The sequence below is a fragment of the Seriola aureovittata genome, chromosome 18 (assembly GCF_021018895.1).
Source record: "Seriola aureovittata isolate HTS-2021-v1 ecotype China chromosome 18, ASM2101889v1, whole genome shotgun sequence".
In the NCBI taxonomy this organism is placed as follows: domain Eukaryota; kingdom Metazoa; phylum Chordata; class Actinopteri; order Carangiformes; family Carangidae; genus Seriola; species Seriola aureovittata.
In genome coordinates, this window is record NC_079381.1 from 19,496,347 (window position 1) to 19,520,664 (window position 24,318).

The following is a 24,318-nucleotide window of genomic DNA, read 5'->3' on the forward strand; positions in this document are numbered from 1 at the left end:
TCACGAAAATAACGCGTCACCAAAAAAAACCAAAAAAAAAACATGGCGGACTAATGGTTGCATGGAGTCCGCTATTTATCACTCGTCGTCGATAAATGGAAGCTTGTTTCTCCAAGCAGGCGACACATTCTTGAACAGGTACGTTTTTGCAAGCGAAACAACACACGTAGACGCAACGTAACGACAACGGAAGCCGCTTCAGCTTCTCAACATTAACAACAGGACGGTCCGACTCTGGACGACTCGCATTGCCCAAGTCGTGTCATGCGAGTTTGGTGGTTATGTTTGAGTACTTTTTGACTTGCATTAGTGTCATGGGGCGTTTTCTCTACGTCTTGCACTCGTTTGAATAACGTGCCTTTGTGTTGTTAAACTTCGGGCGACATTTCCTTGTGTTTTTTGTTTCACGGTCAGACTTAACGGCTTCCCGGCTGTCACCGCGACCGGTCCTGTCAGTCCGGTCAGTCCCGTCACTTGCTGAGGTGTGCACAATAGCACATTACACAAATTAACGTATTCCTGGTATAAATGCTGGTGCTTTATCATCCTCCTGTCCAACAATAACAACACAGGTTAGGGTTAGCAAATCTCCCTAGGTATGTTTTCAAGACCCCTGATATCTATATCAGGAGTTACATTACTGTGTTTGGGATGTTTAGATTCTTATAGCACCAGGGATGCATTCTGCAGCATGCAAACGACCCCAAATATCTATCTATCTATCTATCTATCTATCTATCTATCTATCTATCTATCTATCTATCTATCTATCTATCTATCTATCCATAGTCTTGAGGAGCGCTGATGTCAGTATCATGGGGTCAGTCTGGGATTACATGCCTACAACTTAAATGCACAGAATAACTGGCAAATTCTCCAAGATGCTTGGACCACCCCTATCTGTCTTATCATTATTATTGTTATTATTATTAACTCCATGACTAGATTCTGTTTTTGTTTTTCTTTACCGTACTTTAAGGTATTCATGGCATTATTTTTAAAAGCCTGTAAATATCTGTAATTAATTCTCATCCAGAGACTGCATTTGTTATTTTCTTTTAGATAATACAAATAGCAACCAAAAAATGCAGACGTCAGTATTTGTAAAGCAGAAGATTATTTTCATTCTGTCATTAGAATATACTGTAAAACTGTAAGCGTGTATGATGTAGTCAAGAGCACTTCAGGTCATCGGTTTTCATTAATTTATTAACTACAAAGTTTATTTTCATTTAAGACACCAAACCCTAACCTCGATATTTCACAATAATCACTTGATAGTTTAGTAATGAGCAGTGATACTTGATAGGCAACATACGTAAGGACAGCATTTTGAGTTTAAAGGTTAGTTTAGCTCTTTGCATTTAGAGTTTTGCACATTGAAACTCTGTGTCAAAAAAATTGTAACTGACAGTCAGTATCTGATTAAATTAAACTATTAAAGTTGCTGGCGGAGAAAAATCTGCACATGTGTCAGTTGTTCTATGTAAAGCTCATAGTCACTAATGCTTCACTTTTAGCTGAGTATCAGATTCTACTGTTGGAATATTGATGCAGCTTTGACTTCCTGTATTTTTTCAGGGCAAAATGTTTCGCCGATCAAGATTTAGTTTTCGGCCCAATGTCAGTACGGCAGGGAGAACAGCAGCAGCAGCAGCACCTCAGGAAGCCCCTCCAGCAAATCAGGAGGCCAGTGAGACCCCCAGAGACGTCAGTGAGAGCAGCCCTCCTCCTGCTGTGACAGATACCAAGACTGTTGTGACTCCATCAGAAAAACCTACAGCCCCTGGGTGAGTAATTACACAGCTTTTAAACTACTACTTATGTTATGCATGACAGAAAACAACTATTCTTACTACTCTTGCTACTGTTTTTAGAGATGGCAATGACCAAAACGGGGAAGGTACCAGCTCCTCAGCTGCAGTCCAGAGAAGGAAGCGGTTTTCTGTCAAGCCCAAAGTGGCCCCAGGGCGCACCTCTGCCCTTTCTCGGACACCAAAGTCTCCTGTCAAGGCGGTCTCTGAAACTCCCGTTGAAGTCCCCGTCTCACACCTTGATAAGCCAACAACATCCAGCCAAACTGGTGCTGCAGCAGTCCCTCAAGGACTCCAGTCCCCCAAACGACGAAGGCCTTCAGGAGAGAGTAAGCAGCCCAAAGTGCAACCTCCACCCACCCCGATACCGTCTGACTCCCCAGGACCTTCAGCTGTCCCTCAGGCTGAGGAATCACCAGAACAAACCAACCTGCCAACAGACAGCGGCAAACAATTAGAAAGCAAGTCAGGCACTCGAGGAAAAGACGTTCCTCCCAGACCATCTGACAAAGTACCCCCCTCTCTACCAGACAAAGAAGCTGTTGAAATATCGGAGAAGGCCAAGACTCTCGTGTCATTAAAGAGCGGACTTTCACTGTCACCATCGGCGTTCTCCTTGAGTAGACTCCTGAATGACCCGTCTGACTTACAGAGACTGGCGAAGGCCCAAAAGCTCAGAGAGTTGCTCAAACAGGAGAGACACAAAGAAAAGGTGAGTTCAGATTATTCTGCGAGCATATTTATCCTCACTCTCACTCCTTTCTAAGTTTATTAACATATTGATTAAATGTATACTATTAGATATATATTTTTGATTCATTAAATTAAAGGAGTGGTATAATTTGATGTTGTAGAAACTCAAGAAAGCTAAGACACGTCCAAAGGAATATACTTTAGATCCTGCCAAAATGACCATGAGGGACCTTATCCGTTACCTGCCACTGTCCAACCCCATGACGTAAGTGTCTCGTCGGCAATTTTGTCAAGCTTGTGTAACAATTAACCCTTACCTCCCACAGATAATGTTTTCTATTGATTTCTCATCGGTCTTATTTGACAAGAATTTTTTAGTTTTTTATGGTTCCTTGTCTTATTTGACTGTAATTTGCAATTTTTCCAGATCTAGTTTAGAGGAGTCGGTTCAGGAGAATGAGACTGTGGTTCCACCTTCACCAGTAAGAGAAGAGTAAGTTTATTCCATCATCATTTTACAATCTCTTTCATTTAAAGTTTTATTGATATTGTACATAATGATACATACATTATTAGCTTCATTCTGACTTTCCCTATTTATATCCGTAGTTCTTGCACACTAAACCCTTTCTTTCTGCCTGATGTTTGCAATGCAATCCCTGCAGGTCTCCGGAGAGAGCGCAGGAACCCGAAGACCTCCCTAAAGTGGCAAGCCCGAGGGGGGAGGAGGAAGAGGAGGTGGCAGAGGAGGAGGACCAGGATGATTCGCTCATGGTTCCCCAGGTCAAAGTAGCAGAGGATGGCTCACTGATCATTGATGAAGAGAGGTCAGCGGACTTTTATAGGCCACAAAATGCTTTCTGTCATGTTTATCTGCTTCCCTTCGTTCGATTATTGTCTATTATATATTCTGACTAAAAATGTCTCCAAATGCATCCAAACTGTCCTCCAGAGATGGGATTAATATGAACATTGCTACCTTATTGTGATGTTGGACATTATTGGTAGTTTAATATATCCTTTCTACTTCAGCTTGACGGTGGAAGTCCAGCGAGCGAAAGGACCAAACCCAGCACAGGATCGAGACCCTATCTTTGAGCGTGGGTCCACTACAACTTACTCGAGCTTCAGGAAAGGGACCTATTCGAAACCCTGGTCCAGTGAAGGTGAGTTGACATAAACTCTGAATTACAATATCTTTACAACACACATTTTGCTCTGATGCGTTCCTGTATATATTTGGTTTTAATTTGTCTGGTTTTTTTTTTTTGCTGGTTTTCATCAGAGACAGACATGTTCTTCCTGGCAATTAGTATGGTGGGGACAGACTTTTCCATGATTTGTCAACTGTTTCCTCACAGAGCTCGATCAGAGATAAAGGTCAGTGGTGACAACAGATATATATATATATATTCATGTATGTGTGATAATGAAGAATCATCTCACTGCTCAGTAGATATATATAAAAAAAATGTCTGTTTGTGTTAATTTCACTGATTTAAACTTCCAGAACAAATTCAAAAAAGAAGAACGAGAGAACGCCTGGAGGATTGATAAAGCTTTCAGTAAGTATTTATTAGGACTTTGTTTAGTTGGTTAAATATGACATTAAATTGTGTATTGTGTGTATTTTGATGTAACATCTACTTACTACCGATCGTTTTGTAGGAGAGAGGCGCAAGCTGGACATAGAGTATTTTTCTAAGTTGCTAGAAAAAGTTCTGGAGTTTCAGAAAAACAGGAAGAAACTGAAGAAACTCACTGAGAAGAACTCTCCCAAGAAGCACAAGAGAAAGGCAAAGGGTAACTATCTTTCCATGTTTTTATCAACTCTAATACTCAGTGAGTTGTATTACTTCTTCATAACTTACTGTCCGAGTTTGTCTCGATTCAGAAAACCTTGTGTGTGTTCTTGTTCCTTCCGCAGGTAAAAAAGCTGCAAAGAAACTGAGTGATGTGGAGGAGGAAGATGAGGAAGATGAGAATGAAGTCCCTGACTTGGAGGATGAGGAGGAGGAGGGAGAGAAAGAGAACGAGGATCTCTGTAATGAAGGAGGAACCCCTGTTGCTAAGCCTAAGAGGCAACGCAAAAGAAAGACTAAACAGGCTGCCATGAACGAGGAGCCAAATGAGAAGAAAAAGAAAACAGATGAACAGAGCAGTGAACAAGGTACGTTACTTCATGAGAATGTTCTTGATTCTTAGAAACCGTGGTAGATTCACCCAATATATAATAATAACTGATTTAAAAGAGTTACCCCTGTTTCTGCATGTGTGCTCTGCCCTGGTTGATTGCTGTTTGCAGCTTAATGTTGTGTCTTTTATGCTCAGGTGAGGCCTGCACACCTGAGCAAACTGAGGCAGCGCTCCCCGAAGACGGTACAAGTCCAGACATGTAATGAACCTTTCGAAATGTTTTTTTAAGTTAAGGAAGCACATTTATGCATCTTAAGTTAGAATTAAAATACTCTGTTTTTGCCTAATAATCAGGTCTGAAAAGACTGACAGTGTGGATGCATCCAAGGACACCGCAATCAAGCCAGCTAAACTCTCACGAGGCAGAGCACCAAAGCCACTGCTGCCTTTGGGCAGGAAGTGGGGTAAAAAGGCCCCACCACCCTCCACAAAGGCCAAAGACACTGCATCAGACAAAGGGGACGAGAGTGTGAGCGATGGAGCCTCTAAAGAACAGGTTATTATTTCAGAGTCAACAGATCTTTCTACACATTGTTATTTAACCTTACTAAAAGTTATGCAAACCTTTTTAGGAGAATAAAGATTCATCACCATCAAGACAAGCCAATAAGAGGAAGTCGGCCAATACTGACATTTCCTCTGAAGAAGAGGATGCCGCTGTCCAACATCCGAGACCTACCAGGTACAAAATATTTCATGTCTTCATTGAAAGACTCCCATTCTGACATTTTAACCAGAAACATTCCCATTCCCAATTCCCAAAGAAACGACTTTATAATATATATAATACTTGATATTATATGTTAAGATATGAGTGGCTCATTATTGTGTGATTGTGTTGTGTAGGTATGGGAGAGTGCCCAAACCCATCAATCCCTTGAATTACCCCGCCAAAGAAGATGCACACACCTCTGCAACTGAACCCACTCCCAGCTCACCAGAGGGATCCACTGCTTCTGTTGCCAAGCCTAAACCCAAATGCTCAGCCAAGAGGGGAAGATCTTCAAAACAAAAATCAACCCAAGAGTCCAAAAAGCCCAAACTAGTGACCCTCAGGGCCACTCGGTTAGATTACAGTGATGACGAGGATGAAAAGCAGCGGGATCATGAAGAGATTGAGGAGGAGGAGGAGCACCCTGCATGTAGCCCCAGTAAGGACAGCATTGCCCCTGTGTTCGTGCCTGCCAGCCTGCGCTCCCCACAGCCTGTGATTTCAGAGGTGGAAGAGACTATGGAGGAGGTATGAGAAACATCATGTCTTGCACAGATGCACAACATCCATTAATTTTATTTTAATTTTTTCACATAATTCTTATAACATGCGTTTTCTTGCATTCGTTTTTTTCTTTGTGCATGGTTTTTGCAATCCATAATTCACACCCTCCATTCTGACTCCCCCCTCCATCCCACCCATGTAGCTTGATATCTTGGCCAATATGCCTGATGTGTTGGGCATCTCCCAAGATGCACTTTGCCCCGATGCCTCTTGCGAGCGGGCACAAAATGAGACAGGCACAACTGAACCATGTGAACATCAATTGGACCTGCTGGTTGTAAGTGCCCTATGTCTAAATTGTAGTACCACTGAAATTAAATTACAGTTACATTTTGATATGATTTCTGAGATCTAATCTTAAAGCTCTGATCTGTATTGGTTTTAGCTAAACTGATAAGATCTTATAATCTTATTCTTCTCTTACGATGTCTCCCTCTTTTCAGTTTTTGTGCATGTGTTTTGTTTGTGGTTGGATCACACAATCACATTGGCTTCATTCCCAGCTCAGTTTAGTTTTTTGCAGTTTTTAATTAAAGAACAACAAATTTGAGTTTGAACAATGATGCACGCAGCCTTGGTATTTCATATTTTACTGAGCTGGGTCTGTGTGTTCAGATGTAATCAGCTGAAATGCAACTTGGACTATTGTAATATGTTTTCCATGTACATTGCATCTTTTCACAACTTCTGGTTTATATGGGAAGCCTTTACTTCAAATATATTTGTTTCCCTTGCAGGATGTTATAGACTTCCTTTCTTCAGAACACACAGAAGGTATGTCGGAGAGGTCATATGAGCAGCTGCAGTGGATTACTCATATTTTGAGATTTTTATTTCATTCAAATATACATTTTTTTGGGTGGTATTTTTGTTTCAGTGTCGGAGGACGAGAGCTACAATGAGGCCGCTCAAACCCTGTTGACCATTGGCAACCTGACTCACCTGCCTCAGTCAGTACAGAATCAACTAGACACACAAGATCACATAACAGGTTAGAGACACAGACGCAACAAGATTTCTCTGGTTCTTCTTTGTCATTTGTTTTAGATTAAATTATGCTAATTTTAAAATGTGCCATTGTGTTAAATTGCAGGGACAACATCAGTCAGTGTGATAGAAACCACACAACACCTAGAAGAAGAAACTGCACCAAAGCCTGCTGCACTGCAAGAGGAAAACAGTGCCACTCCTCTTATGTCTGGTCATGGAGTCACAGAAACACCAGAGACTGTTGCTACTGTGGATCCACAATACAGCACAACAGACGGGGATAATTTTTCCATTATTAAAACCAGTGATCAGATATGTGTCGAGCAGAGCACTGTTTCTGATATGGACCCTAGTCCTCAATTACAGTCAGGTCCGGAGAGCTCAAAGAAAGATTCTCCACAGACCAGGAGAGGACGCTTATCTAAGGTGAAACCTAAACCTAACCTTGGACGAGCCTCAAGGACCGCACAAGCCAAATTCCCACCAGACACGTCAACAGCACAGATAGCTGAAGACAGCAATACAGAAGGAACCAATATTCAAGTCACTGACTCCCTATCAGCTCCTGAAGAAACAGCCCCTAAGACACCAGAGTATTCTCCAATGTTGTTAATAGGTGACACCGTCAGTCAGGTAGAGTCAGGTGCAACAACATCAGAAAACCAGAGTCAATGCAGAGACGCCAACCCAACTCCAATCTCCAAAGTCCATGACAAACCAATTACAGGGGTTGAACTGGAAGCAACTTGTGACACCTCCCTTGAAAACCCAAGTCAAAGCACTGGTCCTCCATCCTTTGACTTGGGCTCTACTCTTACACCCACAGATGAACTGTCTACAACTGAGGGGGGAAGGACGGATGATGGACTTGTTGGTCAGGTATACTTTGTTACAGCAACATCAGATCAGAGCACCTCAGAAAACCAGAACCTTTCTGAAGACCTTTTTGAAGAAAGTAAAACTCATGGTGAAACGACTGAGAGTAGTAATAACCTGGTGACATCTGACTCAGCTCTCACAGAATCAGAGGTTGGACATGACACAGCCCCAGTCCAAGAGAGTAGTGATCAACCTGTTACATGTGTTACACCTGTAGATGATGTACCTGTCAGTCAGAAATCGGAGAGTGAAGTCGCATCTACATCTACATGCCAGTCCAGAAGGAGTCGGCTGCAAAAAGTCAAACCTAAACCAAACCTACCAAAGACATCAAGAACTGCTCGGTTGACACCTCAAACCACAAAAGATCCTTTAGAGAAAGACTCCAGCCCAACTCCAGTCTCCAAAGTACCTGACAAACCAATACCTGAGGTTGAACCAGAAGCAACTTGTGACACCTCTCCTGAAAACCCAAGTCAAAGCACTGGTCCTGCATCAGTTTGTATACCATCATTTGACTTGGGCTCTACTCTTACACCCACAGATGAACTGTCTACAACTGAGGAGAGTAGGACAGATGATGGACTTGTTGGTCAGGTATACTTTGTTACAGCAACATCAGATCAGAGCACCTCAGAAAACCAGAACCTTTCTGAAGACCTTTTTGAAGAAAGTAAAACTCATGGTGAAACGACTGAGAGTAGTAATAACCTGGTGACATCCGACTCAGCTGTCACAGAATCAGAGGTTGGACATGACACAACCCCAGTCCAAGAGAGCAGTGTTCAACCTGCTACATGTGTTACACCTGTAGAGGATTTACCTGTCAGTCAGAAATCGGAGAGTGAAGTCGCATCTACATCTACATGCCAGTCCAGAAGGAGTCGGCTGCAAAAAGTCAAACCTAAACCAAACCTACCAAAGACATCAAGAACTGCTCGGTCGACACCTCAAACCGCAAAAGATCCTTTAGAGAAAGACTCCAGCCCAACTCCAGTCTCCAAAGTACCTGACAAACCAATACCTGAGGTTGAACCAGAAGCAACTTGTGACACCTCTCCTGAAAACCCAAGTCAAAGCACTGGTCCTGCTTCATTTGATTTGGGCTCTACTCTTACACCCACACAAGAACTGTCTACAACTGAGGAGAGAAGGACAGATGATGGACTTGTTGGTCAGGTGTACTCTGTTACAGCAACATCAGATCAAAGCACCTCAGAAAACCAGAACCTTTCTGAAGACCTTTTTGAACCCAGTAGTAGAGACACAGGGTCAACCTCTGAGTCGACAGATGAAAAAGGGACAACTTGCGGTAAAACGACTGAGAGTAGTAATAACCTGGTGACATCTGACTCAGCCGTCAGAGAATCTCAAGTTGAGGAAGACACAGCCCCAGTCCAATGGAGGAGTGATCAACCTGCTACATGTGTTACACCTGTAAAGGATTTACCTGTCAGTCAGAAATCAGAGCGTGTAGTCACGTCTACTTGCCAGACTAGGAAAGGTCGATTTCAAAAAGTCAAACCCAAACCAAACCTAACACAAACAGCAAGAACTGCACAGTCTAAACCTCAAACCACAAAAGACCCTGTGACGCATATGCAGCTTGTGGAGAGACCCCCAAGCCCAATTTCAAAGTCTGGATCAACTGACAGTACAATAGCAGCGGTAGAAGAACAGCCAATTTGCAGTATCACACTTCCTATAAAACCAAGTCAAAGTACTGACACTGCTTCAGTTTCAGTACCATCGTTGGAATTGTGCACGACTGATAAACCCGCAGAGGAATCGCCCTCAACTGTGGCACACAAGACGGATGTTGGACTAAACTCAAGCTCAGAGAGTTCAAAACCAGCTGTAACTCAAAGAAGACGACACTTTCCCAAGGTCAAACCCAATTTAGGATCGTCCACCAGAACTACACAGACAAAATTGCAGCCAAAGAATATCAGTAAACCCTCTGAACAACAATATACGGACACCTCTTCACATGTAACTTCGGAACAACAACCTGTCGACAATTCACAAACAGAAGTGAAATTTGCAGAGAAAGACCTCAGCTCGGATTCAGAGAGGACACTGGAAAGCACAAATGATGAGTATACATCCTCTGATGATGCTCTGGCAGCATCTTTGGTCGCTGAGAATCAGTCAGTGTTGACAGACTCCGTTCCTGAAAATAAAAGCAGTGAGAATTCCAGTTTTGAAAGGGACTCCCCAGGGGACAAAATGTCAAATAATGACGGGGTTGAGGCTGGGCCTTCTTCACGTGGGGATGTGTCCACTAGAGTTTCAGAGTCAAATACCCAACCACCAGATGATCCAGCTGCAGTTTCAGACGTTCAATCTTCAGAAGAGGGCTCCACAGAGTCAAAAATAAATCCTGTATTGGCTGCTGGCGCTTCCTCCATACCAGATCCAAAAGAAAGTGGCCCTCAGCCACGTTCAGAGAGTGACTCTGAGGTAAAAAGTCAAGATGCAGCCCAACAATATTCAGAAGCCAGGGAAACTAATCAAACATCAAACGACAAATCTCAATCTCCCCAGACGTAAGACATGAGTCATATTTTCCTGAGTCTGTGTCAACATTTTGTCCTCTAAAAGTAAATTGACAATGTAAATACTGTTGTCTTATTTACAACCTTATGTTTGAAAGGAATTATGAGTAGAAGTTTCTCTTAACTTTTTATTTCCCCTCTTAAAGCGCTAACGATGCAGATGCAAAAGCCCCTCAAACTCCCAGAGGCAGGCTTATTAAACCCAAACCAAACCTGGGACCCAGCAGCGGAACTCCACAAGTCCAGAGCACAACACAAGCAGAAGCAGGTCTGACACCCCTGAAATAAAAGTTACCGTATCTCCATGAATGCTGAGCAGATTTTTGAGGATTACTGCTACTAATGGTTCTTCTTCTTCTTCTTCTACTAATTGCACAGATTCTGGTAGTCACTCAGAAGATGTGCATGCTTCAGTTTCTCACGAACCTGTGTGTGAGCTCCAACCTGACATTCAGGAACCAGTAGAGGGAGCTGTTGAACCACATATTAGCCAAGAGTCCTCTCTAAATGATTCTGGGTCCTTGCTGGGCTGTTTAACAGAAATCATTGAACAACTGAGTCAGCATGACTCCCCTAGAAATGATGCTGGATCCTCTCTGGGTTGTGTGACACAAGCACAGGACCATTCTTCTCAGGTAATATATTAATTAACACAGAACAAAATTTCTTTATCATGTATCATCAATTTTATATTGTATAGATACTTGTACTCCAAAGGGTGCCTCTGCAGTTGACAGTGGTTATGTGAAAATATGAAATTAGTAGAAATGTAATTACATAAATTCGTTGATACAATTGCATGAAAGCATTATTGAAGGCTAACAGCATCCACTTTTATATGATTAATAGTTGTAAACGACATCCAGTTTAAAATAATTACAGGTAGTTTCATGGGGGTAGGGGTACTTGAATTAATCTGACGGGGCTGTGGGGCTGCATCTGACGAGAAAGGTTGGGAACCACGGCTCTACAGTAAAGTACCAGTGAAACACTACACAAAGTCATTGCACTGATTAACAGAACTTTGAACAAGCATGGAGTGTAACCGTGGTCAAGAAGCCCTTACCACATTCAAGGATTCATCCTGAAATGTTTTTCTCTCTTTCTTTCAATCCTAGAGCACATCAACATTGAGTATAGAGGGGACCCAAAGTCGTCCAAGTCTCACCATATTTCCAGAGAGTAAGTCAAACATACATCAGATGATTAGCTCTGTGGTTTGCACACAGTATATGCGCCATGACTTTGGTGAAAACCTCTCTTGTCCCCACTCTTCAGTGCTGTCGGAGCAGGTGCCTTCAGATCCAGACGAACCGTTTTTCATCCTCTCACTGACTGAGATCCCAGTCTGCTCATCAGGGCAGGTGGTGGACAGTGCAGCCGAGCCCCTCCCTTATCTTCCTGCAGCAGATGCATCGATAGAGCACCGCAGGTTTGTGCCTGCCTTTTATCAGCTAGTCATCCAGGTGAGCATGGAGCTTATTTTGTTTGGTATCTGATTCTGCAACCTCCTTCACCCCTCAGCAGTGTTCCTGGAGAGAGTTTGGCATCAGCGGGAGAGGGGTCTCTCTCTGATGTCCCTGTGCTCATGTGCACGGAGGAGAGTGGTGAAGTGGGCCACGTCGGTGTAAAAGATGCTGGGCCGGACCCAGCTGCATATATAGTGAGTGAAGTTGTAAGGAACCACTTGTATCTGCAGTGCGATAAAATGTCTGTATTTGTCACACGTTTTCTTTTTTTTTTTAACTCACACCAGGATTCGATCACGGAGAATCCAGTGGATCCACCTGGTAGAGTGATTACATTATTAATATGTTAGACATTATATAAATTAGTGGTTCATGTTGTATTACTCATAGTTGATGTTGGTTTTGTGTGTTTTTGGAACAGAGAGTACCACGTGCCAGCCACCTGAATCACCAGAGACTGCAGAGAAAAATGAAGAGACTGAAATCTCCCCCACCAAGCAGAGACTAACTAGAAGAAGAGGTATGCTAAGGATAAACACATGCTCATCACATGCACTCTCAGTAAACTGGACAAATCTATTTCATCATACACCCGTCTCTCTTTGAACCAGCCAAACTGCAGGTTAAGCCCAATGCTACAAGGAAGAAACACGCCGGCAAGAGCCTTGCTACAAACACCGACCGGGACTCCGAACTTCCCGAGGCTTCCACGCAGCCGGACGCCTCTGATGCAACCGCAAAACAAGATGACGAGGTTGACGCTGAGCCACAGAAAAGAAGCGGTGACCATGTAAACATTAAAAAGGAGGGTCCGGCGGGTGAGAAGGACCCTGAGGATCGCAGCTCTGGAGCGCAAACTCGTACTACAAAGACAAGGGCGACCAGCGTCGGGAATAGGTGAGGAAAAGAAATGAAGTATAATTGAAAGGTCTGTGCTTTTATCATCATCTTGAATCATACTGCCATCAACCCATTTTTAAACAAAACTAAGGAACCTCCAGCCTTGCCAGCAGCTTTGTGAGGCTGTACTTAAATGCTAACTGCTATCTGCATGCTAACATGCTTACAATGACTGATGATTGTCAGCAGGTAATGCTCACTCTTACTTTAGCGATTTAGCATGCAACATTTGCTAATTTGCACAAGTACAGTAGAGGCTGATGGGATTGTCATTATCAAAATAAAACGTGTGACCTCATGGTGACGATAGACAAGAAATGAACACCATGATAATGCAGCATGGCTGAAAAAGCTATCATTTTTTTATTTTCCACTTCCTGGCAGAAAACTAAACATTTCCTTTTCTTTCCACTCTGACACGAACAGCGCTGCCCCTTTAAATGATCCTTCACCAGGCGACGCAGCTTCCAGGGGCCCTAAGGTCAAAACTCCTCGCACAACGAGAAAACACTCTACTCCAGCGACACCTGTAGCTTCAACATCACACAATTTCGCTTCCACACCCAATCAGACACAGCTGCCAGACGACACCCACTCACCCTCTACCACTTCATTAGCACTAACAGAGGTGGATATTGAACTGACACCTGAACACAACCGACTATGCTCAGACTCAACTCCTAGCACTTCCCAGTCCACAGATGAGGTAAGGAGGACATGCAGGCTACAGCGATGGCAGGAGAGGAGTCTTAATTAAAAGAGTTTTTACACACGCACAAGGAGTTAATTACAGCTGATCCTTTGTTCTTCCTTGTTGCAGGTTTCAGCTTCCCAGGGAAGTGACTGCGTGGAGAGCGGCTCTGCAGAGGAGGAGCCCACCAGTGTGTCTCAGTACTTCTTAACCGACATTTTTACAGAGGTGGAAGAGGGATAAAAAGCCAGAGCGAGGTGGAGTAAGATCTGCCAGTGGCTCAATTTTTCGTTGTGTGAAGTTTTCTCTGTAAAGGTTAATTTATAACAAAAAAAAGCAATTTTTTTTGTTTTGTTTTGTTTTGTTTTGTTGTCGGTTGTTATAAAGTGAAGCAAAATTTCCTGTTCTGACAAACACATTTTCATTTTCACTTTAACGAGCGCTTGTCAAAGTGAAAATGTGTTTGTCACATTAATAACAAGAACTGGTCAATCACTAGTTTGACTGAAGGAGGTGGCAGCTTTTTCCCAATAGTCCCATCACTTTTCAAGCCTCAGATCTTAATTTGTTTATTAACCAGCTGTGACTATGTAAATATTGTACATTGCCAACTGGATTTTGTTTTTATTTTTCCTCCCATATTGATTCAGTTTTAACACAACATGAGTGTCAGGAAGTAAAACATAACCACATTAGTCGACAGCATGCACAATCGTACATTTAAATATATTACCTTTTCAACGGCTCTTCTGTGAATTTCTCTCCTAATTTTGAATAATTTATTCTAACAACATTTTTCTTTTAATTTGTTTCTGATGAAAAAATTATGTCTTAAAATTGGCTTTTCATTTATAAAACAACGACATGAGATATAGAATATAATTTAGTCACATTGCATCAATATGTTATTAAAATTCACTCCGTTGAGAGCAGAGGTAGTCAAAGGTTACTCAAGGAAAATAACTAGACATTTTGTTATATTGTATATAGTGTAGATCAGTTGAACACACCAAGATGTCCTTGTACAGATATGCAGCAATCAGATTGTTATGTTTGATACTTGAAACAAAAACACATCATGTGTGTCCTTAAATGTTTCATTAACTCGTTTAAAGTAAAACATTTGAAATCTCCTCCATGATCTGAATAAAATGTTTTGCTCCACCACCGCTGGATTCAGTCTTTATCACGACGATGACTGTACACGATCTCCAATACCGCAACTCATGACCTCACAGATTAGTGGAATCACATCTCTCTGACTCAGTTGCTAAAAATGGTACATTGCTGTTTGCTGTATGTAAAATTATTTTTGAAGCACTCCTGTGTACTTTCTATTTAATAAATTGTAGAAACTGAAGTACTGTGTGTTTTGTGAGAATCACTGTATGTTTTAAGCATTCACAAGTGCGGGTGATGGAGCTGCCGGAATAAAAGACTATAAGGTTTGAAACTCCTCTAATCCCTCATGCTGCAACCTCTTGTAGTGAGGCTTAAGACTGTTTTGATCTCTCTGTTGAGTAACTAACTGCTCTGTCTGCAGGTCCACTATAACACTCTTGTAGTCAGCTGTAGGATTAGTCAGCCCACTCACTGCGCTGCACTGCACCTGCTGACTGCACAGCGACCGGAGCAGACCTCTGAGACGCTGAGGAGAATCAACATGAATGAGAACCAGGTTAGTGACAGTTGCATTTCTGATTAACGGAAGTATTGTGGTACAGTATGGATAAAATTTGATTATAATGTTTTATTTTGATTAAAGGCGGGTCTGATATATGACCTTTCTAAGTTTTAAATGTAACTCATTTTTCATGTCCAAAAAAAAAAAAAGGATGTTAATATTTAACGGTGCTCGTGGTTCATTAATAGAATCCATTTAAATGCATACTCTGTTTCTGTGGAAAAACTAATCTTATAAATAATAGAACATATTTAATAACAAATAACCAATAGTTAATCTCCCTCACCATTCATTTTTACTATAAGAAAAAAAGGAGAACAAATTAACTTTGAGTCCGTAGAGTGAAATAAAAGTTATGTAATTATTTGGAAACTGTGCATAACAAAATCACAACATACCAACAAGGCTTAGGCTCTGAAAACACGACTGAATTATGTAACTTCTGATCCCTAAAGCTATACTTCTCCTAACATGTACTTTATGGCTTAGTGCACGGTAAACCTCAGAAGACTGTGTCCAAATATCTGGTACTGACCAACAAACAAGACTTTATGATGATGTCCATTGTGAAGATTTTTTCTTTTACATTTCATCATGTTGAGGGTGTGCTCAACATATGAAAGTTTAATGTCATAAGTCATAATATGAAGTGTATAAGTCATTCACAGGACCACAGTGTACTAAAATGTTTTAGCTATTTACAGCTTGTCAACAAAAATAAAGATTTCAATCTTCATTACAATGTCTGTTACAGTGTCCATATAGTAAAATAATAAATGCAACATCCCTCTCAACTTTACACTCTTGTGGAAAGTTCATTAGGAAACATGCTACTAGGTGGATTATCAATAAATACCTCTTACCAAGAAATTCCAAACACTGCACATGGACTGTGGAATAGTTTTCCCGCTGCTCCTTTTTACAGTCTTGCTCTGTCTTTCTTTCATCCATTGAAGAATAAGAAAATATATAGCTGCAAAGAAAAGCTAACACCATCTCTCTGCTCTGTGGTCGAACCAAGTCACCTGAAATCAGTTCAGTCTTTGGTGTCTGACAGCTGGACTCCATCCAGGGATTAATGTGACACACTAATTTAACTCAGAGTGGTAAACACTGGGTCGAGTTCTCATGGGAAAGGCCTGAGTCAGTGTGTTTGAAGCTGGTGCCCGCAGAAACAGCAGGGTGTGTGAAAGTTATAAGGCTGATTAATAGTGACCACCGCCTAATGTCATTGGTTAGTCATGTTTATTACTGTATATCAACAGCTGGTGGGGGGCTAGTAATGCTTTGGACTAAATGCTAGTAATGCTAACAATGCTAACATTCTCATGATAACATTGTTAATACGCTGATGTTCTGCAGGCATGATGTTTACCACATTCACTATCTCAGTTTAACGTGTTAGCATGCTAATAAGCACTGAACACAAAGTAAAGCTGACGCTGATGGGAATTAGTTTAGCAGGTATTCGGTCACCAGCCATAATTGGGCAAGGTTACTTCTTTCTTTTTTTTTTCCTGAGCTGAACATGAATCTTTATATTAAATTCCACGGCAATCTGTCCAATAGTTGTCACAACATTTCCAGAAATGGAAACCTCGTGGTGGTGCTGAAAGAAAATTCAGGGGAAGACCAAAGTCAGTACAGACGTCATGGGGAACATGAATGTCTGTTCAGATTTTGACGCCAATCGATCCAATAGATGTTGAAATATTTCAGTCGGGACCCAGGGCTACGCTGTTAGCTTAGCTTATTCACGCTTTGACAGTTTGACTGATTTATTAATCGTAATAATTCTCACTACCATCCTCCAAACCCTGAGCTGTATGTCTTCCTTTCTGTTCGATCAAAAGAATGTGAATATTGACAGTTTTGGTTAAAATAATATTCTTTTCTTCCCCCCCTCCACACACACATATTTATCTTGGGCAGGACAAAGAGGTGCTGAAGCAGATTGAGAGGGAGGTGCGAATGCGGGAGGGGGCCAGTAAGCTCCTGGCTGCCTGTTCCCAGAGAGAACAGGCCCTGGAGGCCTCAAAGAGCCTGCGAACCTGCAATGCCCGAATCCTGGCCTTGCTCAGCCAACTCCAGAGGATGAGGAAAGCTCAAATCCTGCAGAGAGTGGGACGCAGGTCAGGTGGAGTGCAAAGGGCATTTTATATGTATGGATAAATAGATAATAGATGCAGCAGAGAGGGATGTGAAGTTACACAGCGACAACAGCAAATGCAAGTCAAGTGTTTGTGGACATTGTCTGCTACCAGCCACTGCAGGATAGACGATAAAGCTTTTTTCAACTGTCGAGTTCTTTAATTCAACACAGATATATGCTCTGATGTGAGGGGCTGCCTGGTTTATTGTGTCTCTAATTTATAGGTAACATTACACACATCCACACAGAAGTTACACATGTAGGCTAACAGTGGAAACTTTACATTTAAACAAAATACAATACAGATTTTAATCTTTGTGAAAGATAAAATGTTGAGTTTTGTTGAGACTGCATCAGTGTTCTGTTGCACTGTACTGCCTGTATGGACGGTTGGTAAATGTCCTACGTCTTTAACTGCAGGCCGTCTGAAGACACGGTGTCATGTGCGGGAAAAGTGGCCCTTTCAGGTGAGTGTCAACAAAAACACCTTGCCACAAATTTATATCATATCTCCTAACTAGTCTTTGCTCTCTGTAGACCTGCGAATCCCTCTCATGTGGAAAGACTCAGAGTACTTCAAAAACAAAGGAGGTGAGTTAGAGGAGTGGAAGAGGACTGATAAATGCGAATGTCTCCATTAAGTTTAATATTGATAAAAAAGAGAAAAAAATCTGTGAAAATATAAGTGATAGCGCTGATCATAATGCAAAGTCTTTTTTTTACAGTTTGTACTCTTGTTTCTTGCTTGCAGAGCTGCATCGCTGCGCCGTGTTCTGCCTGCTCCAGTGTGGCACAGAGATCTACGACACCGACCTGGTGATGGTGGACAGGACTTTAACCGACATCTGTTTTGAAGACACTGTAATATTGTACGTCAATCTCTGTTCAAGGCTTTTTTCTTTTTTTAGATACTCAGTTTTGTCCTTTCCCAATTTAAAGACATTTTATATATGTATGAATGAATGTGTGTGTGTGTGTGTGTGTGTGTGTGTGTGTGTGTGTGTGTGTGTGTGTGTGTGTGTGTGTGTGTGTGTGTGTGTGTGTGTGTTTGAACAGCAATGAGGTGAGTCCAGGGTTTCAGCTTCGTGTTGAGCTGTACAGCAGTTGTGCGGTCGTGGAGTTCTCCCCGGGGGCTCTAGGACCCAGGAGAGTGAGTCTTCTTGGGGGATCTCTTGGATGCTCCTCCGGGAAAAAGATCCGAGCCGCCTTCGAGTCAGCAGCTGTTTGTGGATCCGTTTCCAGTGGAGGAAATGTTGGACCTGGAAGTGTGTCCCCGCCTTTAAGCCCTGATCTGTCAACACTGTGAGGATGACGGTTCTCCCTCAAACACACAATAAAAGGGGAATATTTTATGGCTCAGAAAACAGTCAAATTGATTTTGCACAATGCTTTCTGTCTGAAGGGGGCCAAAGTATAACCTGCTGGCTCACACAACACTGACAATCGAACACGTACAGGAAGGTTTCAAGACGCATGATTTGTTGCTATCAGCAACAGGTGAGTTACAAATCCTCTCGTTTTATCTTCTCTCCTGTCCTCACCTGTCTTCTTGTCTCCTCTACTTGTCTTTTTTACTTTTTTGTCCCCTCTCCTCTTCTCTTCTTGTCTTTTCTTCTTTCCCCTCCTCATCTCCTCTCCTTGTCTTGTCTCCTTTTATCTCATCTCCTCCTCTCCTCTATTTGTCTTGTTTCCTTTCCTATTTGTCTTCCTCCTCTCCTCTTTTTGTCTCCTTCATCTCCTCTCCTCTCCTCCTGAAAACTAATGCTTCATCTCTTTTTGTTTTCCAGAGGACAGTCCCTTCTGGTTGCCTCTGTTTGGCAACATGTGCTGTCGCCTGGCTGCTCAACCTCTGTGTATGGTTCAGCCGGCCATGAGTGGTCAACTCAAGGTTAAGGTGACTAGATTTTTGATATATTTTCCCATATTGTGGTGATTTCATCACATTATCATTCACGGGACTACTTTACTCCTTGCTCTCATTCAGCTCGGAGAGGACCTTAATTGCTCGAGAAACGTCTTCGGCGTCCTCAGGGGGCGAAGTCTTCTCTGCTATCAGAGTCAAGAGGACCTGGAGTCTGAGGACAAGCCATTACTTGCAGTCCCCATCAGAAAGGTTGGTACTAAAGCAAAGCCTCATGAATAAAGAGATGGATTCATTTAGGGTTTTGTCCATGTTGATTACAATAACATGCCGAGGCCACCGGAGTGCACAGGTAAATTAATGAAAAATTCCCCAGGAGAGGAAGCCTGTTGTAATGGTGGAAACATCTGAAGATTGGAAGATTTTTTTATGCACTTTAAACCTGATTCATTTCTGTTACACTCTGTTAGACGTATTATACAGGAGTCCAAAAAAGTGATTTAACCTCAAACTAAATGATACTCAGTTGCATTTGAGGTGTTTCTATTCTAGATTTAATACACACAAAACAATGGTGTAAATACAATGGAGGAAAGTCACTGAGTTCACTGAATGGACTGCTGTGTTTAAAAGTCAGTTTCTGGTGTTTTACTTGAAGGTTTGATATCCATCACAGTTATAGTCACTAGTTACTTCTCACGTTTAGTTTCACAATTAAGAAAAGTAATTAAAGAGGCAAGGTAAAAGCATGTGAACACTTTGGGTTGAACTGTTTGTTCTGAATTAATTGGTGACAAAAAATAGGATCAATTACAGTCAATCAATTTGTGCTGTGGTTAATGACACAATAATGATTATTATCTTTTTGTTTTTATTGAACACACCCATTGAACGTTCACAATGCTGGTGGAAAAATTAAGTGAACCCTTAAATTTGATTTCAAAACTGGTCAAGCCACTTTTGGAAACAATAGCTTCAAACAAAGAAAATTCCTCCTGATCACTGTACATGTCTGATCAGCACTTACTGTAAAAGCTGCTGATCAGACATGTACAGTGATCAGGAGGAATTTAAAACCATTCTTACTACAGAGCTTTTTTTGTTGATGTCAGTAGCCAAGGGGGTTCGCATACTTTTCCAACCAGTGGATGTTTGAATGATTCAGTATGGACCAGAACAGCACAACAGTTTGTGCGTTTATTAGTTTAAATATACATTGTGTTTGTTCATTACTTTATCTTAGATGAAAAGCTGATGATATTTTAAGACAAATTTATACATAAATGCAGAAAATTACAATTCTCTGGAGTAAAGTCTTGAGTAGGGAGCGTTTGAAACTAGTTCTTCCAAGCTCATGTTGAAACATGTGGTTCAACTGACAATGCTAAGCACTTGCTAACTTGCTAACACATACATGCACGCTATCATGCATTTAGCGTGTGAATGTGCAAGTGAACGATGAATAACATACAACGCCAACTCCCTTCTGTTGGTTGAGGAGGACCATCCCGCTTTTTATTTTATTTTGTTAAATGACCTGATGATATATGAAGCAGTTAAAATGTAAAAAGAAGTAGGGTCACATTCAAACCTATTCCCACAGATTATTTATTTTTAAAACATTGTTTTGTTTATTTTTTTTATCAGCAGCAGATTCACTATGAGCTTCTGTTAAACTACAGTGGAATCTGTTGGAGTAACTTGTTAATACACATGTAAGCGGTTAATATCTCATTAGGCTAACCAAAGTGTTTTTTGTTATATAATTTCTCAGCTATGTGTTACAGGGACATCACTCACTCACTTTGATACTTTGCATATGTGTGTGTTTGTTTGTTATTTTGGTTTTTTGGTTGTTTTTCTGTCAGGATTCCCTCGTTCGTGCTTTTGAAGGAGACGCCCTCCCCCCTCCCCAGAGTATATACATCAGCACACGGTGTCGAGGACAGGATGTAGCCTGCACGCTCGCCACGCACATACCTGAAGACACGCAGCGCTGGACTGACGCACTCCGGCAGCACGTCTTTAACATGAGTGAGGCATGCATGAACAACACAGATGTTTTTTATCTTAACAACCGAGAGCACTTATACTATATACCGTCCTTTTCTGTACCAGCTGCCTTAAACTACATTTAAGTAGGGCAGGGTTTGAAGTGAAAATTACAAGGTGGTTTTGTGTGCCCCATTTTTTTTGTCAATGAAATTATGTGTGAATTTAGGCCTCAGGCCAAAGAAGCAGTGATAATTACAAAACTATAACTGCTGCCTTTTTAATACAAGGAAGCATTCATGCTACTAGTTCATACTAGTTCTTCCAAATGTGTTATTGTAATTACAAGACAGTTTTAAGGTGGTACTGTTCAACATCTGCATTAAAACACACACAGGGATGTCCACCTTCATCCACAGCTGCACCCTTATTCCACCGAATTTGAAATTAGACAAACTGGTTTGGCTTCAGTCAGGCACATAATGTGTGTGAGTTACTCTGCTGTAAAGGATATAGGCTGTTTGTTTTTTTTAACCTTTGAGACACACTAGCTGTATCTCCCTGCTTTCCAGATTTTATGCTAAGCAAAGCTAATCAACTTTAACGAGTAAATCCTCTCGTCCAGCCCAAACTGGTGGTTTCTCACACAAACAGCAGGACTGACCAGATGCTTCAGTATCCCGTAAGAAATATACTCGAAGCATGAGGCCACCTTAACGCTCTCCGTAATCGACTTTTCCGTAATCAAACAATGTGATGTTGACTCTTCAAAATTGCCTGTTTGGAATTCTGAAGAAGTTCCAGTGGCAGTGTCTTGTTCTACATGTTTGTTTATCTGCACACGCTCGTCTGATGTTATCGCAAGTGCAACAAACTGCAGTTTCAAATTGTGACCTTTTCTCACTGTTGTGCCAAGTTATCGTACAAGGCTTTAACTATTCCATGACAACAGGAACGGCTGCACGCTTTACATCTCAACTTAATTTGTCTAAGTCTTCAGAAAACAAAGCTCAACAGTGTTATCTCAGTGACTTTAACTGAAACTCAGCCAAGTCTCTATATATGCAAAATATAACTGCTGATACGTGCAGGACGGCATTCTTTAATGACATGCCATCAGGGACATTTTCATGTCATTTTATGTATAGTAACCGAGAGAAATTGTTTTTCTCATGTCTTAATGAGACCATGTTTAACTGCCTGTACTACCTGTCCTGAACAAAATGTAATTATCTTTTTGCAGGTGGGTGCCAAACGAAAGAAATATGTATCTATCAACCGCTCCCTTCTCTCTCCAGTCACATGAACCTACATTTGTGGCATGGTATTGTGGTATTGTGTTTTGATGTCTCCATTGTGTTGCAGAATATACACCTAATATTTATTATCTGCCTCCAGGGTGAGCTTACAGACAAATTACAATATGTGACACCCCTGTGATGTAGGAGAGAAAAAGCAGTTCTACACAGAGTAAATTAAAGGTTAAGGGGATTGGTGTCTTCATTGATTATAACGACACCCGAATGTTATCTTGACATTTCAGCCCGAGGCAATTTTGTGCGGCCTCGCCTTATGACAATCAGACATTTCAGAGTTTCCCAATTTTGTACATTGTAACAAAGCTAAACGTTACAGGGTGGCTTTGAGTCACACAGCCAGTGGCTGTAGTTTCATTTAATGAAAGTTCTTCCACCACATGTTGCAGAACAGTAACATTTTGTGGAAAAATGCTAAATCCGCCCCATTATAACTCAAAAGACAAAAACAAAACAAGCCAACAAAAATATCACGGTGGTGTTGTAACAAGCAGCTGCGCATATTGAGGAAATTATTCAGCATGTAAGTGATATAATCCCTCTCTGGCTTCCCAACACTGTATTTGTTGGAACTGCAACAACACAGCCTGTAGGAATAATTAGGGTTTGGCAGGCAATATTTTGTTGTTTTTATTTCTGGCCACTTGAGGGAAAGAGAGACGAGCTGCGAAAACACTGATGTATTGTCACTTTTTTTTTTAGTTGATGTGCTGAACTTGTTAGTAAATTATTTATCTAGCAGTGATGGACATAGCTTTCAGTTGGAGTTGTGTTTCTTTCCACCTGATGACTCCAGTACTCACTGGCTCTTAAGCTGTTTAATGCTCCACTATGTTCACCAGCTTGTCGCCAACTTCACAGGTGTGACGTTTGGCGCTGGGCAAGTAGCGTTCAACTGTCAAAAATGATGCTCATGTGAGTGATGCAAAACAGTCAGATTGTTGACCGTGCATCCCAAACATTGATAAAGACATCAATTAAGTTGCAGAGATATTAATGACACTACTGAGGCATGTCTCGTCCTGAACCCTAGCTCCATTATAGTTTTTAATTGGACCACATACCATCAGCCTGTTCACAGATAATACCATGCAGCAATCATCCGCCTGGCTGGTGGCCACGGCTGAATTGAATAAAAGGTCACCGTGGGAACAGATACGTCGACATGGCTTTTTAAGATTTAGGGTAAAAAGGTGAACGACAAGGGAAAATGTTGAGTTCGAGAATGAGAATATTAGAGGGGTGTTTCTCACGGTGCATATTTATGGAAATTGGCTCAGAGGAAGAGACATTATATTCTCAAGTGCCCCAGTGCAACGGTAATTAGTCTTAGGTGTCCAAAGTTTTATACAGATAACAATAACTTGAGGAAATTGTCAACCTGCCACATTAAATCACACAGTCTTGTCATCTCCTAAATATGCAAACATCTCAGGGACCTCCTCCACTACTTTGGTATAGAATTTTAAACTTGTCAGTTTATTTATTTTTTTAGAGGGGTGTGTTAATGAGAATAATTCTCAGAGGGAGCAGGGGGTCACATCTTCATCAGTGCTTAAAGAAAGCACATTTATTTCCTTCAATACTGCAGTTCTCTCTGACAGTGTTATTCATATACATAACAAATATAAATGCAGACTACCTCTGTGCACCCGGTGCCTTGTAACTGTCATGCAGACTTCCTGATCAAACAATTAGTGTGACACTGGTTTCAGATCTGTTGTTGTTAAACAAGCACAAGTTAGTGAATCCAAAAGGCACATACATTAACTTTTCTAATTGTCTTCTACATGCTTCCTTTGACAGTTAATCTTATCAGTGAGGAACAAATTATTTAATCAGCTTTA

General features: G+C 41.5%; 2 protein-coding genes across 4 annotated transcripts in view; both read left to right on the forward strand.

Annotated features, from left to right (window-relative positions):
• Positions 1-14,826, forward strand: zgc:162472 (uncharacterized protein LOC553495 homolog). 3 transcript variants are annotated; one of them, XM_056403528.1, is made up of 29 exons: positions 1-138; positions 1,582-1,790; positions 1,878-2,526; positions 2,669-2,772; positions 2,935-3,000; positions 3,173-3,334; positions 3,540-3,673; positions 3,793-3,887; positions 4,018-4,072; positions 4,176-4,310; positions 4,435-4,677; positions 4,839-4,902; positions 4,998-5,199; positions 5,276-5,385; positions 5,550-5,943; positions 6,122-6,256; positions 6,717-6,753; positions 6,857-6,970; positions 7,073-10,397; positions 10,553-10,674; positions 10,785-11,041; positions 11,525-11,588; positions 11,685-11,838; positions 11,931-12,069; positions 12,163-12,196; positions 12,297-12,395; positions 12,487-12,772; positions 13,202-13,481; positions 13,596-14,826. In XM_056403528.1, exons 2-29 carry the CDS (start codon positions 1,588-1,590, stop codon positions 13,707-13,709), a joined length of 7,776 nt encoding a protein of 2,591 aa, XP_056259503.1. In that variant the 5' UTR covers positions 1-138; positions 1,582-1,587; the 3' UTR covers positions 13,710-14,826. The 3 variants fall into 3 exon arrangements, with proteins under 3 accessions (XP_056259503.1, XP_056259504.1, XP_056259505.1); XM_056403529.1 differs by having other exon boundaries at positions 11,934-12,069; XM_056403530.1 differs by lacking the exon at positions 6,122-6,256 and having other exon boundaries at positions 2-138.
• Positions 14,661-24,318, forward strand: part of LOC130186832 (rhotekin-like) — a 14,914-nt gene continuing 5,256 nt past the window's right edge. The window contains exons 1-11 of the mRNA XM_056404124.1: positions 14,661-14,666; positions 15,010-15,144; positions 17,083-17,282; positions 17,723-17,769; positions 17,840-17,893; positions 18,054-18,171; positions 18,359-18,604; positions 18,705-18,799; positions 19,090-19,196; positions 19,287-19,415; positions 21,032-21,197. Coding sequence (XP_056260099.1) covers positions 14,661-14,666; positions 15,010-15,144; positions 17,083-17,282; positions 17,723-17,769; positions 17,840-17,893; positions 18,054-18,171; positions 18,359-18,604; positions 18,705-18,799; positions 19,090-19,196; positions 19,287-19,415; positions 21,032-21,197 — 1,303 coding nt within the window. The remainder of the gene's footprint in view (positions 14,667-15,009; positions 15,145-17,082; positions 17,283-17,722; positions 17,770-17,839; positions 17,894-18,053; positions 18,172-18,358; positions 18,605-18,704; positions 18,800-19,089; positions 19,197-19,286; positions 19,416-21,031; positions 21,198-24,318) is intronic.

Excerpts from the sequence above, each read along its gene's own strand:
- zgc:162472 (XM_056403528.1), top strand. The coding sequence starts at position 1,588 with ATGTTTCGCCGATCAAGATTTAGTTTTCGGCCCAATGTCAGTACGGCA. Across the intron at positions 4,073-4,175 it reads GAGGATTGATAAAGCTTTCA|GAGAGAGGCGCAAGCTGGAC; the intron begins GTAAGTATTTAT and ends ATCGTTTTGTAG. Across the intron at positions 5,944-6,121 it reads TGGAAGAGACTATGGAGGAG|CTTGATATCTTGGCCAATAT; the intron begins GTATGAGAAACA and ends CCACCCATGTAG.